Source organism: Xenopus tropicalis, chromosome 4, assembly GCF_000004195.4.
Source record: "Xenopus tropicalis strain Nigerian chromosome 4, UCB_Xtro_10.0, whole genome shotgun sequence".
Taxonomy (NCBI): Eukaryota; Metazoa; Chordata; class Amphibia; order Anura; family Pipidae; genus Xenopus; species Xenopus tropicalis.
Window position 1 is genome coordinate 47,677,283 of NC_030680.2, and position 16,701 is coordinate 47,693,983.

A 16,701-nucleotide genomic window follows, 5' to 3' on the forward strand; every position below is an offset into this window, starting at 1 on the left:
GGCTTCAGATGGGGTTTTTTGCCTTCCTCTGGATCAACTAGTAGTTAGGCAGGTTATATATAGGCATTATGGTTGAACTTGATGGACGTATGTCTTTTTTCAACCCAACTTACTATGTTACTATAACCTATATTGGTGCAAAAATAACACAATATCAGGTTAGGATAATAGATTCCAAACCTGTAATAGTTACTAAAAGATAAAACAGTAAACTGGGAAGAGAAGATGATGTGAGCAGGTCAGAATGCTAAATAGAAACACAATATCATTAATAGAGGGTGGGGAAAGCAGAAAAGAAATAGAGAAAGAAAAAAAAAAGATTATAGGAAAATTAGGTGTTGTGTTGTACCTAATTTAAAATACCTTTTATTATAAATGAGGTATACAGTGAGGAACATAAGTATTTGAACACCATGTGATTTTGCAAGTTTTCCACTTGGAAATCATGGAGGGGTCTGAAATTCACATTGTAGGTGCATTCTCACTGTGGGACAGCATTTAAAAAAAAAAAATCAGGAAATCACATTGTATGATTTTTAAAGAATTTATATGTATTGTACTGCTGCACATAAGTATTTGAACACCTGGTAATCGGCAAGAATTCTGGCTCTCAAAGACCTGTTACTCTGCCTTTAAAAAGTCCACCTCTACTCACTCACTTCACTGACATTTGCCCCAACTTATCTGTGCCCCCATAGCATGTCCAGAACTACAGAGCTGCTTGACAGCATTGGCCACCACATGTTCCCATCCACCATCTTGGTGATCAGCAAACTGCACATACACACTGGCATCCATACTGGGATATTGGGGTACAAGGTTGAACTGGCCTCAACGGGGCACTGGATAAAAACCCACTGGGCCCTAGCTCAATTTGCCCCTACTTATGCCAATCTTTTTATGGGATGGGTTGAACGGCTCCACGTCTTTGGATTGTCTAACCCTTATAGATCACAACTTGTGTGTTTTTTTCGTTATATAGACGATTGTCTGGGTATTTGGGATGGGGATGAGATTTCACTTAAGGAATTTGTTAATTATTGTAATACTAGAGTAAGAGGTTTAACCTTTACCTGTGAGTCACATTTGCACATGATTTCTTTTTTGGATGTTTCATTAACATCCATGAACACTAAAATACAGATGGATCTTTATAGGAAACCTATCACTTGCAACACTTTATTGCATTATGGAAGCTCTCATCCGGCCAATTGTAAGAGAGGTGTCCCTGTTGGACAGTTCCTACGGTTGCGTCGGATCTGTTCAACATGGGACACCTTTCATGATCAAGCTATGCAGTTGTGGGACCGCTTTCTCGATAGGGGTTATAGCACAGATGTTATCAGGTCAGCCTATGAACGAGCAGTAGCTAGTAATAGGAATGATCTGTTGAGGGATAATAGGAAAGATAGATCTGGTAAGCAGTTAGTTAATAACACAGCAGTATCTAAAATACGGTTTTGTATGACCTACAATAATGACTCTTATCTGATTAAACGGAGTATCATGAAAAATTGGGGAATTCTCTTACAGGACTCTGTTCTAGCAAGAGTTTTAGAGGAGAGACCATCTTTTGTATACAAAAAAGACAAGGATATTGCATCGCGTCTTTCTCGGAGCTTATATGCTTCTAAACAATCGAATAGCAATATATCTTGGCTTAAAAATAAGGGCAATTATCGCTGTGGGAGGAAAAGATGTAAAGCATGTCAATATTTAAAAATATCTAAAGAGTTCAAGAGTACTAATACTGGGAAAATTTATGTTATTAAACAATATTTTAATTGCATGTCACAAAGAGTGATATATCTGATTACATGTAGATGTGGAGCTCAATATATAGGAAAAACGATTCGAAAAGTATGTGAACGTATCTTGGAACATCTGTCAGCCATTGGGAGAGGAGATTGTAAATCGGCTATAGCTAAACATTGTATGGAGAAACATGAGGGTAATATGGATTTTCAGTTTCAAATTATAGACACATGTGGCCACAATATTAGGAAAGGTGATTTTGAGAATAGATTATTACGTAGGGAAGCATTTTGGATCTATCAGCTGGGTACTATAGAGACCTTGGGAGGTATGAATAGAGAGTGGGAATTAACCTGTTTCTATTGACTTTTGATTATATATGGGTGGCCTTATAATATTAATATTATGATACATTATTTCCCTGTTGCCGTCTGTATCTGTTTCGCAATGGCTGAGAGGTGTTTGATAAGTTATAAGTTTTAAATTACACTGTGATGCTCTGTAATTCTGATTGATATTGTTGGTTTTAACTAATATATATTGGTTAATAGATGTGTTGTAAGGGTTAATTTATTGTGGGAAGGGCCTTAGTGATGCATAAAAGGCCTCTCCTGAATGAGAATACCATGCAGCTTTTGAGAAAGTGGTGAGATACCACGAAACGCGTCAAGCGTATGGTCTTTTTTCTGTATAAGCACAATATGCCTTTTTAAGAAGAATGGATAAATAAAGTAAGATTTTTATGAAAACAACAGTGTTGGCGTTGCTCCGTACAAAGGTTTGTTTGGCAGTCTAATTCGCCGTCTGGGTTTCGGCTGTACGTTGAGCACACACTGATGGTCCGGTAAGTGCTCCCGTGATCTCTATAAAAACCCACTGGGCCCTAGCTCAATTACTGGGCATGTTGGTGTGTGGGCTGGATTGCTGCTGACCAGCGATGAGTAGGGGCTAGAGAAGAAGGCATTTAGTCCCATAACCCATTTTGCCAAACCTCTTCACTTAATTTTTCAGGATTCATTGAGGTCTGGCATGGTGCCGAGAGACTGGCGGATTGCTAATGTGGTGCCGTTATTTAAAAAGGGATCCCGTTCTCAGCCTGAAAACTATAGGCCTGTTAGTCTGACATCAGTAGTAGGAAAAATTTTGGAAGGGGTAATAAGGGATAGGGTACTTGAATACATTGCAGTTCACAATACTATTAGTTTGTGCCAGCATGGTTTTATGCGTAACAGATCTTGCCAGACTAATTTAGTCGCCTTTTATGAGGAGGTGAGTAGGAACCTCGATGCTGGAATGGCAGTTGATGTCATCTACTTGGACTTTGCTAAAGAGTTTGATACAGTACCTCACAGAAGGTTAATGATCAAATTAAGGAATATTGGCCTAGAACATAATATTTGTAATTGGATAGAGAACTGGCTGAAGGATAGAGTACAAAGAGTGGTTGTAAATGGAACATTTTCTAATTGGACCAGTGTGGTTAGTGGAGTACCGCAGGGGTCAGTCCTTGGTCCTTTGCTTTTTAACTTGTTTATTAATGACCTGGAGGAGGGCATAGAAAGTACTGTTTCTATTTTTGTTGATGACACAAAATTGTGCAAAACTATAAGTTCCATGCAGGATGCTGCCGCTTTGCAGAGCGATTTGACAAAATTAGAAAACTGGGCAGCAAACTGGAAAATGAGGTTCAATGTTGATAAGTGCGAAGTTATGCATTTTGGTAGGAATAATATAAACGCGAACTATCTACTGAATGGTAGTTTGTTGGGGGTATCCTTAATGGAGAAGGATCTAGGGGTTTTTGTTGATAACAAGTTGTCTAATTCCAGGCAGTGTCATTCTGTGGCTACTAAAGCAAATAAAGTGCTGTCTTGTATAAAAAAGGGCATTGACTCAAAGGATGAGAACATAATTTTGCCCCTTTATAGGTCCCTGGTAAGGCCTCACCTTGAGTATGCGGTGCAGTTTTGGGCTCCAGTCCTTAAGAGGGATATTAATGAGCTGGAGAGAGTGCAGAGACGTGCAACTAAACTGGTTAAGGGGATGGAAGATTTAAACTATGAGGTGAGACTGTCGAGGTTGAGGTTGTTTTCTCTGGAAAAGAGGCGCTTGCGAGGGGACATGATTACTCTGTACAAGTACATTAGAGGGGATTATAGGCAGATAGGGGGTGTTCTTATTTCCCATAAAAACAATCAACGCACCAGAGGTCACCCCTTTAGATTAGAGGAACGGAGCTTCCATTTGAAGCAGCGTAGGTGGTTTTTCACGGTGAGGGCAGTGAGGTTGTGGAATGCCCTTCCTAGAGTTGTGGTAATGGCAGATTCTCTTAATGCCTTTAAGAGGGGCCTAGATGAGTTCTTGAACAATCAGAATATCCAAGGCTATTGTGATACTAATATCTACAGTGGTTGTATTTATAGTTTATGTATATGAGTGTATAGATTGGTAGGTGTGGGTTAGGTGTGCTGGGTTTACTTGGATGGGTTGAACTTGATGGACACTGGTCTTTTTTCAACCCTATGTAACTATGTAACTATAAATCACAGGAGCGGAATTATACAGAAATATAGAAAGCATTTGAAAGCCAAGATTGTCCTGAAAAAATGATATATAGTTTCCCAGGGAAAACTAAAATTACCCCTCAGGAAATGCCCCCAAAGTGAAATGGCAAATGAAATGCAAAATCCTGCTGGTAAATTCCTTACCCCAAGGCTCATGTAGCTGTGCGACTGGGTTTGATGGCACCGACAGATTTACTAAGAGCTAAAGGCAAATTCATAAAAAAAATGTCTGGAAAATGACAAAATCTGAAAACTGTCTGTTTAAAAGACAAATTCACAAAAGTGGAGATAGAGGTTTGTGAATTAGGTGGAAAATCCGACAAATCTATCTCCACTTTTATTTTGTCTCAATATCACTTTTGTGAATTCCCCCTTCAAGTTGGCACATCTTGTCTACACCACTGCAAATGCTACACTCCCAAAATTTGAATATATGTTGTAACTCATGCATGAAAGATTTCTCTTGCTCCAGATCCTTTTGCATAATCATTTGTAAAACTAGTGAGTTTCTGATGAAACCAGAAGTTTTATGAGAAGGAGCCGAATGCTTTTGGGAAATCTAGAGAAAAACAACAACTCTTATGAATATAGGCCAGTATATTTATAGTGTATAGCCAGGCTCAACGTTCATTTTACACTCTCATTCTGTATCCAGTTTTAAAGAACCAGTAGAAAATTATTCAAATTATTCACAGTACTGACATATCATATACTATATCCTGTATATGTTCTGAAAATATAAAAATGCTTTCACTGAAGTAGTCCTGATATGTAGTAAGATGTTTACCTGTTGCCATACCTGGTCAGTTTTGTTCGGTATAACATTTTCATGACTGCAGTCAGAAAGCCGAACAAAATAAATGTAAATGCAAATTAAAATATAATGTTTTCTAGAAAAGATACAGCATTTCTAAGTCCTCATTGAGTAACTATTGCATTTAGATAACTGTAAGGTATATTTTCATTTTGCTTCCCTTTTAAAAGCTTTGTCAACTGAGCTTTTAGAAAACCTTCATGTTTACTTCAAATCAGTTTGTTTGAGTTTGCATTTGTTTAAACCAAGGAGCTCATTGTGGATTACAGGAGACTGCAGGGAGGAGACCACACCCCCATTCACATTGAGGGAGCAGAGGTGGAGAGTCAGCTGCTTCAGATTCCTGGGCATCAATATCAGTGAGGATCTGAGTTGGTCTCACCACGTTGGTGTGATCACAAAAGCGGCAAGACAGCGGCTCTTCTTTCTGTGGTGTCTGAGGAGGTTCGGCATGGACTCCAGAATACTCACAAACTTCTATCGATGCACCATTGAGAGTATTCTGTCCGGCTGTATCACCACCTGGTATGGCAGCTGTAATGCTTTGGACCGCAAAGCTCTGCAGAGGGTGGTGAGATCAGCACAGCGCATCACCAGAACTGAACTGCCGGCCATGCAGGACCTATACAGACAGCGCTGTAGGAGGAAGATGCAGCGGATCCTCTCTGACCCCAGCCACAGACTTTCACACTCCTACCATCAGGCAGGTGGTACAGGAGCATCCAGACCCGCACCAGCAGATACAGAGACAGTTTCTACCCACAAGCCATCAGGCTTCTGAACTGCTGACATTCTGCCTCCCCATGACTACTGGACTCTTCGCAGTGTCACTTTAAGCAAAGCCACTTTAAATCCTCACTGCACAATTTCAAATATTTCATTGCATTTTATTTTTATTGTAAATACTTGTACCTTTATTGCTCACTTTTATTAAATATTTGTATTTTTTTTGTCTATGTAAAGTTGGGAGGAACACGGGTTCAAAAAATTTCATTACAGTAATGATGCTTCATTGTTATTTGTATATGACAATAAAACTTGAAACTTGTTTTTCTGTGTGACTGTCTTCAGATCAGGTTTGTCTGCGGGGCACCAGCTTCATTTTGAATTGTTTGGGGGCTTGAGTTAAACCGAACACTGGAGTGAAATCAGGACGGCATGTAGGATCTGGCAAGTGGAATTCAAAATGTTGTAGCATAGCTGTAAAGAAGAGAAAAATCTCCATGCGTGCAAGATTTTCCCCAAGACAAACCCGCGGCCCTGGGACAAAAGATAAGGTAATGATGAGGAACCAAAATACAAACATGCATTTGCAGTGTGCAAAGTACAGGTTTAGACACTATCACAATGTTTTGTACACACAATGGAGGTGTTTAACCTACAATTTCAGTGTTACGTGGTTGCCATAGGAAGTTGTGTCATGGCTGATGTGTCAAAATTTACACAATTGCTCAGAAAATTTTCTAGCTCTCAAATGTCATTTCCACTGTTTGGGGTGTGAGTGACGAGTGTGCCCTATTCTTTAGGTGTTACTGACTGCACCACAGCAATTCATGCAGGCTACTGTGGGAACCCTGCAGCTACCACCTGGTTTGAAAGTGACAGTAGCTTCAGAGTTCAGTAGCTGTGTCAATAGGTGCAACAGTGCTTAATTCGGAACAGGAAGCAGGATGAAGACAGCACCACCAAAAGCAACTATATGAAAATACAAGGAGCGCATGTTGACACAATACCCGACTGAGGCCCAATTTGTGGACCTGCAACTACTAAGCTGGTAGTAAAGGACCCCACTAGTGTTTTTGTATTGCTATAACCAATGTGTAATAGTGTGAAAAGTGGCGGAGTTTAAATGAGAAGGAAAGGTTGAGGCATTTTATTTTCAATAGATTAGTAACAATAGTGCAAGCTGGAATGCTATATTTATTCTGCAGAATGCTTTACATATAGTACATGTGTAACATCCTATATAACAATTCATGCCTGTATATAATACAAAAAACACAAATAATCAAATTGGTGAGAAAAGTGTATACATGCGTTTAAAAGTGAAATATAAAAAAAAGGGGCGGTTTTTGTTTAAATGTGGTGTGTTAATGAGCAGCCTTCCTCCACCTAATCCTGTGTTGAAGAAATTATTATGTGTTTGGAGTTGGCGCTTTCTTACAAATACTGTAGTATAGTTAAAACCATAAGTCACTTTATTCTTCTACTGCTCATGCCTGCACTACAGACACCTGAATCAAAGTGGAGGGTGGCAGGCTTAAGCAGCATGTATTAAATATTTTCTTCAGCTCAACTTTATTTTTTAAATACAAATGCACAAAACTGTGTCATATTTTCTTTACGGTCATATATTAGACATATCTAGTATTATTGGACATATATGATGAAGCTGTTACAACACATGGGCTTTATAGTGCCTTTACTAAATGCAGTACTGTTATATTTACACCCTAAAGCATATCTGAAGCTTAATGGGGATAGAGGATCTCCTATTCTTATTAACAATGGGACACAACGAGATACCCCTTTTTTCTGCTCTTATATGCAATCTGTATAGAATCGCTGGCTGCCAAAAAAGGGCACACTAAGATATTACCAAAATCAGTACTGGAACTGACACTCACAGTGTCTCACCGCTTGCGGACAATGTCTTCCTGACACTTAGCAACCCGTTTATCTCCCTACCTAATCTACATTATAACAATATAGTAACATATCTGGCCATAAAATTAATTGGTCCAAGACTGAGGGACTACTCCTTAACATGGACACCCAAGCAAAAAGGACACAGATACAGTCCTTTAATAATAATTGGAAAATTACTCACCTTAGATATTTAGGCATTAACCCCACCCCTAAATACCGAAATCTTATTACAACCAATTACATCTCCCTATTTAAACAAATGACACAAGACTTGAGAAATTGGAAAAGCAGACCCCTATACTGGTTTGGCCACATTGCAGCAGTGAAAATGAATATATTAACTCTTTTACTATATTTATTTGAAACCTTACAGGTTACAGTCCCCACAAAGAGGTTTAAAAGCATACAGTAAGAGATTTATATGTAAAGATACTAGGAGCAGAATACCAAGATCAGTTCTTTTATCTAGCAGATATCAATGAGGCCAGTAATCTGTTGCTTTCTCATAAGACTAAGATACCACTTTCTCCTAACTCCAGTTCACGGTGAATATTTGGCAAAGATGCCAACAAAAAAAAAATTATGATATCTCTACCTCCCTCCTTATGCCAGTCCTTTCCAACCCAGAGTTTCCAATAGGTTTAACAAGGTCTCAATCTGATCTGGGCACCAGTACATATGAGCAAAATTAGCTACTAACTCTCCCCCACTAACTGCCCCAAAATAACATTTTGGAAAGAGGTCTGCAACCTCATAAGAGCAGTATTAACATTACTGCTTGCCATTAATGCCACTTTGTCCAGAAATTGGTCAATCACACAGCAACAGCAGCCCGCTTAATAGTTAGATCTAAATGGAAGTCAAAAACAGTTATTTCAAGAGTGGAAAGTGACTTTAACAGATGACTGCTCATTTTTGAACCTCAATAAGTTTCTGGCTGCACAGCGAGTGTGGGAGCTGCTAAGCGAGTGTTGCATGTAATCTAAAGTGTTGCATGTAAATTAAGTGTATAGCAGGCGTTAAAAACAAAAAAGGCGTTTGAAACTTAAAAGGCACTATACAAGGGATTGCACTCGGGAGTACCCAGTCGCAATAGGAGTTGCAGTATGATTGCTGGTGTTACTCAGTGTGCATCTTGTTGCATGTATGTGGTCCTGGAGCAGCAGTTCCATGCAGCATTTACTTGTGAGAGATGCAGGTGGGTTTTCCTCTTGGAATCTGAGGTGCAGAATCTAAGGGGGGAACTGGCAGCACTGAGGGCAGCTGCAAACATGGGGGAGAACAGGAGGCTCACTGAGCAACCACTGGCAGGGGCCGGTGTAGTGGGGGGTGGAGAAGGGACAGTGGAGGTTAATGAGGGAGATAAATTTGTAACAATTAAGAGGGGCAGTAGGGGACACAAGGGTAGGGGGGCTGGTTCACTGCTTGTACAAACCAACAGATTTTCCGCTTTAGGTGAAGATGCTGGGGAAGGCAGCTCTGAGCTAGCATGTATGGAGCAGACTGACTCTCAGAGCACCCTGGGAGCCGGCACCTCTAATATAGGTGGGGGGAGTAGTGCTAGGAAGGGAAGGCAGGCTATAGTTGTAGGGGATTCAATTATTAGAAAGGTGGATAGGGTAATTTGTCGCAAAGACCCTACATGTCGAACTGTGTGTTGCTTGCCTGGTGCTAGGGTTCGGCATGTGGTGGAACGAGTGGACGGGCTGGGGAAGACCCGGCGGTCTTGGTACACATAGGTACCAATGACAAAGAGGGGGGGGGGGGGAAGTCCTCAAGAATGATTTTAAAAAGCTAGGTGCGAAAGTTGAGGGCGAGGACTTCCAAGGTAATTTTCTCAGAGATATTACCTGTGCCACGAGCAACGTTAAGAAGGCAGCGGGAGCTTAGGGAGATTAATGCGTGGCTGAGAGATTGGTGCAGGGAGGAGGGCTTTGGGTTTCTCGAGAACTGGGCTGATTTCTCAATCGGCTACAGGCTCTTTGCCAGGGATGGGCTGCACCCAGGGTCGGACTGGGCCGCCGGGACACCGGGAAAAATCCCGGTGGGCCCCGGCCCTAGTGGGCCCCAGCGGCCCAGTCCGACCTTTGCCGGCGCTCCCCGCTACTGACTGTTCCTCCCCGACGCGTTCAATTTATATGCGCTCGGGGAGGACGTCAGGCGGGGGCCCTTCGGGGGGGTTAGGGGGGCCCTTGGGGGGGTTAGGGGACGCGGCTGGGGCACCTGCAGGGCCCCTGGGGTGGGAGCCCCGGTGGGCCCTGCACCCCCCAGTCCGACCCTGGCTGCACCTCAATGATGATGGGGCAGCTGCTTTGGGGGAAAAGATGGCTAGCGGGTTGGAGGAGATTTTAAACTAGGAGTGGGGGGGGGAGGGTGCAGCTGGAAATTCTGTGGTAGACAGGATAGATGAGGTAGTGGGCATAGTAAGGGAAAATGGGGGAGGAGACTTGCTTCGGGATAATGATAATGGCAGGGAGGCCCATAAGTTGTTTACACATCATTCTCACGCCGGAACCAGTATTAAATGTATGTTTACCAATGCAAGGAGTCTGACTGGTAAAATGGGAGAGCTGGAGGTACTGGCTTTGGAACGGAAATATGATGTGATTGGTGTTGCTGAAACTTGGTTGAATGAGTCTCATGACTGGGCTGTTAATATTGGGGGGTATAAATTGTTTCAAAGGGAAGGGACAGGGGCATTAGAAAAGGAGGAGGAGTGTGTCTGTTCATTAAGCAAGAATTAAAAGCAAATATTAAGGAGGAAGTGATGGGGGTAACAGAGGGAGCTGAATCCTTATGGGTTGAGCTTCTCACAGATAGTAAAGAATCTACCAAACTAATTGTAGGGGTATGCTATAGACCCCCTAATATAAGCGAAGAGGAGGAGGCCCAGCTCCTGTTGCAAATAGAAAAGGCTGCTAGTTTGGGGCAAGTGATAATAATGGGGGATTTTAATTACCTTGGCAATAGTACTGACAGGACAGTAAATGGGAACAAGTTTATAAACTTGCTGCATGACAACTTTATGTCACAGGTTGTTGAGGAGCCAACCAGGAACCATGCTATACTAGATCTAGTGATCTCTAATGACCCAGAATGTATAGCAAATGTGCAAGTGGTTGAACCCCTGGGTAATAGTGACCATAATGTTATTTAATTTGACGTTTGGTGCAGGAAACAAATTTACACGGGGGCAACAAAGACACTGAATTTTAGGAAGGCAAATTTTAGCTCCTTAAGGGCAGTGCTTCAGGGCATAGATTGGGGCATTACGTTTTCTGATAAAAACACAGAGCAGAAATGGTTGTCATTTAAAATATTAAATCATTACTGTTCTCAATTCATTCCATTAATAAGAAAAAGTAGAAGTGTTAAGAATCACCCTATGTGGCTTAACTCAGAGGTTAAGTTAATAGGGAAAAAAAGGAAAGCTTTTAAGAAATATAAGTCAGAGGGGACAGTAGCTGCGTTTAATGATTATAAACACTATAACAAGTGTTGTAAAACAGCAATCCGGAAGGCAAAGATAGAAAATGAGGAGCGCATCACGGCCGAGGCCAAGACTAACCCCAAAAAGTTTTTTAAGTATATTAATAGTAAAAAGATTCAGGTTGAGGGTGTGGCCCCATTGAGTTATAGTAACAATATGGTTACAGCAGATACAGAAAAGGCAGATGTGCTTAACCAGTTCTTTTCTTCTGTGTATACAGTAGAGGAGCCAGAGGGCCAAGTCCCACCCAATAGCTTCACTGTTGCCTCAGCTCCAACTACACAGTGGTTGGCACAGGATATGGTGCTTAAAGGGTTACACACGATAAATGTAAACAAGGCACCTGGGCCAGATGGAATACACCCTCGGGTACTGAGAGAGCTAGGGGCAGAATTGCAGTGGCCCTTGTTTCTGATATTCTCAGACTCTCTTTCATCAGGTATCAAGCCCCGTATACCCTTAATGGGACTGCACTAGGCAAATCCATAATGGAGAAGGACCTTGGAGTCCTTGTAGATAATAAACTTGGCTGTAGCAAGCAATGCCAGGCAGCAGCTGCAAGGGCAAACAAGGTTTTGAGCTGTATTAACAGGGGTATAGATTCACGGGAGGAGGGGGTTATTCTTCCCCTTTACAGAGCGCTGGTAAGGCTCCATCTAGAATATGCTGTTCAGTTTTGGTCTCCAGTGCTCAAACGGGACATTATTGAGTTAGAGAGGGTCCAGAGAAGGGCAACTAAGCTGGTAAAGGGTATGGAAAGTCTCAGTTATGAAGAAAGACTGGCCAAGTTGGGTCTGTTTACACTGGAGAAGAGGCGCTTAAGAGGTGACATGATGACTATGTATAAATATATAAGGGGAACATATAATAACTTTTCTAATGTTTTATTTACCAGTAGGTCCTTCCAACGAACACGAGGACACCCACTCCATTTAGAAGAAGGGAGGTTCTATTTAAATATTCGGAAAGGATTTTTTACAGTGAGAGCTGTGAAGTTCTGGAATTCCCTCCCCGAATCAGTCGTACTGGCTGATACATTATATAACTTTAAGAAGGGGCTGGATGGATTCTTAGAAAGTGAGGGAATACAGGGTTATGGGAGATAGCCCTCAGTACAAGTTGATCCAGGGACTGGTCCGATTGCCATCTTGAGTCAGGAAGGAATTTTTTCCCCTCTGCGGCAAATTAGAGAGGCTTCAGATGGGGTTTTTTGCCTTCCTCTGGATCAACTAGTAGTTAGGGCAGGTTATATATAGGCATTATGGTTGAACTTGATGGACGTATGTCTTTTTTCAACCCAACTTACTATGTTACTATGTTACTATAACAAAACGTTTGCATTTCAAAACTTGTTCAACCTTTACGAGGGATTTGGGGGTTCGGCGAAAAAAGTGGATTCGGTGCATCCCTGAAAACAGAGCTTCCATCTAATTAATGCATTTTGTTTTTCTGTTGTAACAAATTGTTACTCACTCCAGAAATGATAATACACTAAAATTATATGTTAAAAAAAAATGAAATATCTAGTATTAGAACATAACACATAGGACAGAAAACTTCTGGGAGAAAGTTCCCGGCAACCTGCAAAACAGCATATCTTGAACTGTATCATTGGATGTTCAGTTTGCTGTACTGTATAAAGGGGCTTCATAAGAAGTGAAAGAATAAGTAACACCCAGTAATCAGCGAGTTCATTGGATGCAAGATGTATCCTGCCTCAACCTGTCTGTAAGCTAGTTCGGATAATGACTATTTTATTTGTTGACTCATGGAAATGCCTTAACCTGGGGCAAATTACAAAGGATTTATTACTCTTAATTGGCCCTTAATTATTATATTGTGTGACGGGAAAACAAATCCACCAGACTACAAGTAACAGCTAAAAATACATTGCAAATATATTTGGTATATCTGTGTGTAACATAGAGGCTGCTGTTGTAGAGTTAACTATTTAATTTTTACATTTGTTTTTTAGGGATATTTTAATTAATAAATTAGAAAAGTCCTGTATTTGTGACCAATGAGTTGGACTCTTAAGCTGGCCATATACATAAAGATGTCATATGACAAGGTCCCCAAATAAGCAGATCTTTGCTTGAATTGGCCACCCTTGGCAGAGGAAGCATCACTGCTGACTTATTCTGCCTGGGATGAATTGCCATCTTAAATTTCTACCTGTTTGGCCAGATTTACTTATACTTTTATATGCATGCCACTGGAGCCCTGTCCAGCAAAATAGAAACACATCTATCCTAGGTATTTCACAGTAACAATTCAGCAGATTTTGTCCCAGTGTTTGCGTAGTAAGCAACATCTTATATGTTCACAGCAAAAAGGCATATTGTGAAGTCCCTCCGCAATATGTAAAAATTGCATTTCTGCACTTTTATGTTATTCAATTTAGTAATAAAGGTTGGATACATTTCTTTATGGCTGCTTCAGAAATATAGCCAGATCAAAATTTTTAAATGTCATAAGCCATATAATTTCACACTTAAAAGTTTATACTATATCTAGTAATTCTACCGATTTTCCCTAAAATGTGTTGGACTTTTCATTTTCATTTTACTGATCACTTCCTTCAAGCTACTTATAGTTACTTAGATGTAGAAAAGAAAAAAATAGCTTCTGTGGTTACAGACAGCTAGGGCTGCTGCCTAAGTAAGTTCAACACCTTTAAAAACAAAGGAGCTTTTTATTTACCATGCTTTTAAAGTTGGGAAAATGATTATTAAGACAATACTAAAAACCTTGTGACTGATATAAGGAGGAGGGCTTACCTGCAGAGAAAGGTAGGAAGGATTCAATTTTCAGCAGCTCCCCCTCCTCATTCAAGAAGTTTTCTGGATTAAACTCATGAGGGTATTTCCAGTGTGTCTCATCATAATGGACTGAAGACAGGTCCGTGATTATTAATGTTCCCTGGAAAAATAGAGAGATAACCTAAAAAAACTCAATAAATGGCAAAGAACCCCTTCATTTATGAATGTAAAATAGGATCGCTTCTATTATTAAAGTGGTTTCACTTTCCCTAAATGTATGATTATACCACAAATTGTGATTTTTATATCTGCAGTTATGACTTTTTTTATTTACAAATTCTGAAATTCAGCTTTTAAAAACAAATTAGATTTATTTTTCTCTATAGACTAGTCTACTGACTGTCAAAGGGCAAGGAAACATATACCCACCAGGCACCCCCCAGTGACAAAACTAGTCTCTCTCTTACTACAGGCAAGTGCACCTCTTCTATTAAAAAAAGAACCTCCTGGAGGTAGATTGCTAAGGAACGAGGGATCACCATGTATCTTTGGCTCCCAAGTGTTGGGCTGGATGCCTGCTAAATTTGAAATACAGGCCCAAAGCAAGAGGTTAGTGCATTTTCTCACTGGGGGAGGGAGGAACTCCCAATTTGGTATAATTGTTCTTGGCCTTAAACAGTTTAGATCGTCAGCAGCCTATAGGGCTCACATTAGCGAGAAAGTATTTTAAAACAGATATTCTGTAATTCTATATGACGGAAATTCTATTTGTAACATAGATGTTTTTTTTTTAAAGTTATATATATGTAAGCATTATACAAAGTATCTTGTGTTTTGACATTACTGGTCCTTAATTATGTCAGCACCTACCTTTGGAATGGTAAAATCATGTAGCTGCACATCTTTTATGGTTGAATGGGGTACTCCCAAAGGTACAACTGAGGCAAACCGCTGCACCTCTTGCAAAACAGCTTGTGTATATGTCATGTTTTCTCTGTCCTCATATTCTAGATGGTCTCTTGTACCAAGAACTCTGTCAATTTCCTCACGACACTTTTCTGGAAAAAATGTAAATCATTTTTACCAATCACCATTGAGCATAAAACATTTATTAGTACTGAGAGTCACTGCTGCATTAACAAGTCACATTAAAAATTGGATGGCCAGCCTACAATCATGTATAACTTCAATTCATATATGTTGTAATTGGCCCAAAAACATAGGACCAAAATTGAAAAAAAAAAACCAAAAAACATTTACATTTGTCCAAATAAATACTCTTAAAAAAGGTGTTGTAATTGACCTCCCTTATACAGACACAATGTACTCTGGATGGTTACTGACCAAACACCAACACCAGCAACAGCACTGGGCGTCCCCCAAGCACAATATCTGTGTTGAATTGTGACTGTATGAGGAAGTTCAATAATAAATGTGAAAAATAATCAAAAATCAATTGGTTCTAATGCACAGGAACTTGTGCAATTTGAATAATAACTCAAAAAAGCTATAAGTGCTCACGGTCACTAAGAAAGAAAATAAGCCCCCTTTTTAAAGAGTATTTATTGTAACATAGTAACATAGTAACATAGTAAGTTGGGTTGAAAAAAGACATACGTCCATCAAGTTCAACCATAATGCCTATATATAACCTGCCTAACTACAAGTTGATCCAGAGGAAGGCAAAAAACCCCATCTGAAACCTCTCTAATTTGCCTCAGAGGGGAAAAAATTCCTTCCTGACTCCAAGATGGCAATCGGACCAGTCCCTGTATCAACTTGTACTAAGAGCTATCTCCCATAACCGTGTATTCCCTCACTTGCTAAGAATCCATCCAGCCCCTTCTTAAAGCTATATAATGTATCAGCCAGCACGAGGGAATTCCACAACTTCACAGCTCTCACTGTAAAAAATCCTTTCCGAATATTTAAATGGAACCTCCCTTCTTCTAAACGGAGTGGGTGCCCTCGTGTCCGTTGGAAGGACCTACTGGTAAATAAAACATTAGAGAGGTTATTATATGATCCCCTTATATATTTATACATAGTTATCATGTCACCTCTTAAGCGCCTCTTCTCCAGTGTAAACAGACCCAACTTGGCCAGTCTTTCTTCATAACTGAGACTTTCCATACCCTTTACCAGCTTAGTTGCCCTTCTCTGGACCCTCTCTAGCTCAATAATGTCCCGTTTGAGCACTGGAGACCAAAACTGAACAGCATATTCTAGATGGGGCCTTACCAGTGCTCTGTAAAGGGGAAGAATAACCCCCTCCTCCCGTGAATCTATACCCCTTTTAATACAGCTCAGAACCTTGTTTGCCCTTGCAGCTGCTGCCTGGCATTGCTTGCTACAGCCAAGTTTATTATCTACAAGGACTCCAAGATCCTTCTCCATTATGGATTTACCTAGTGCAGTCCCATTAAGGTTATACGGGGCTTGCATATTTTTACATCCCAGGTGCATGACCTTACATTTATCCACATTAAATCTCATCTGCCACTTAGCTGCCCAGATTGCCAGTTGGTCAAGATCCTGCTGCAGGGATGTCACATCCTGGATAGAATTGACTGGTCTGCAGAGTTTTGTGTCATCTGCAAACACTGATACATTACTCATAATACCCTCCCCTAAGTCATTTATGAACAAATTAAACAAAAGTGGACC

The 16,701-nt window shown here is 40.5% G+C and overlaps 1 protein-coding gene across 1 annotated transcript in view; it reads right to left on the reverse strand.

Annotated features, from left to right (window-relative positions):
* Positions 1 to 6,032: 6,032 nt before the first annotated feature.
* cyp2j2 (cytochrome P450 family 2 subfamily J member 2) overlaps positions 6,033 to 16,701 on the reverse strand; it is a 120,346-nt gene continuing 109,677 nt past the window's right edge. The window contains exons 7-9 of the mRNA XM_031900740.1: positions 14,905 to 15,092; positions 14,053 to 14,194; positions 6,033 to 6,393 (exon numbers count right to left, since the gene is read on the reverse strand). Of these exons, the coding sequence (XP_031756600.1) occupies positions 6,206 to 6,393; positions 14,053 to 14,194; positions 14,905 to 15,092 (518 nt within the window). The 3' untranslated portion in view covers positions 6,033 to 6,205. The remainder of the gene's footprint in view (positions 6,394 to 14,052; positions 14,195 to 14,904; positions 15,093 to 16,701) is intronic.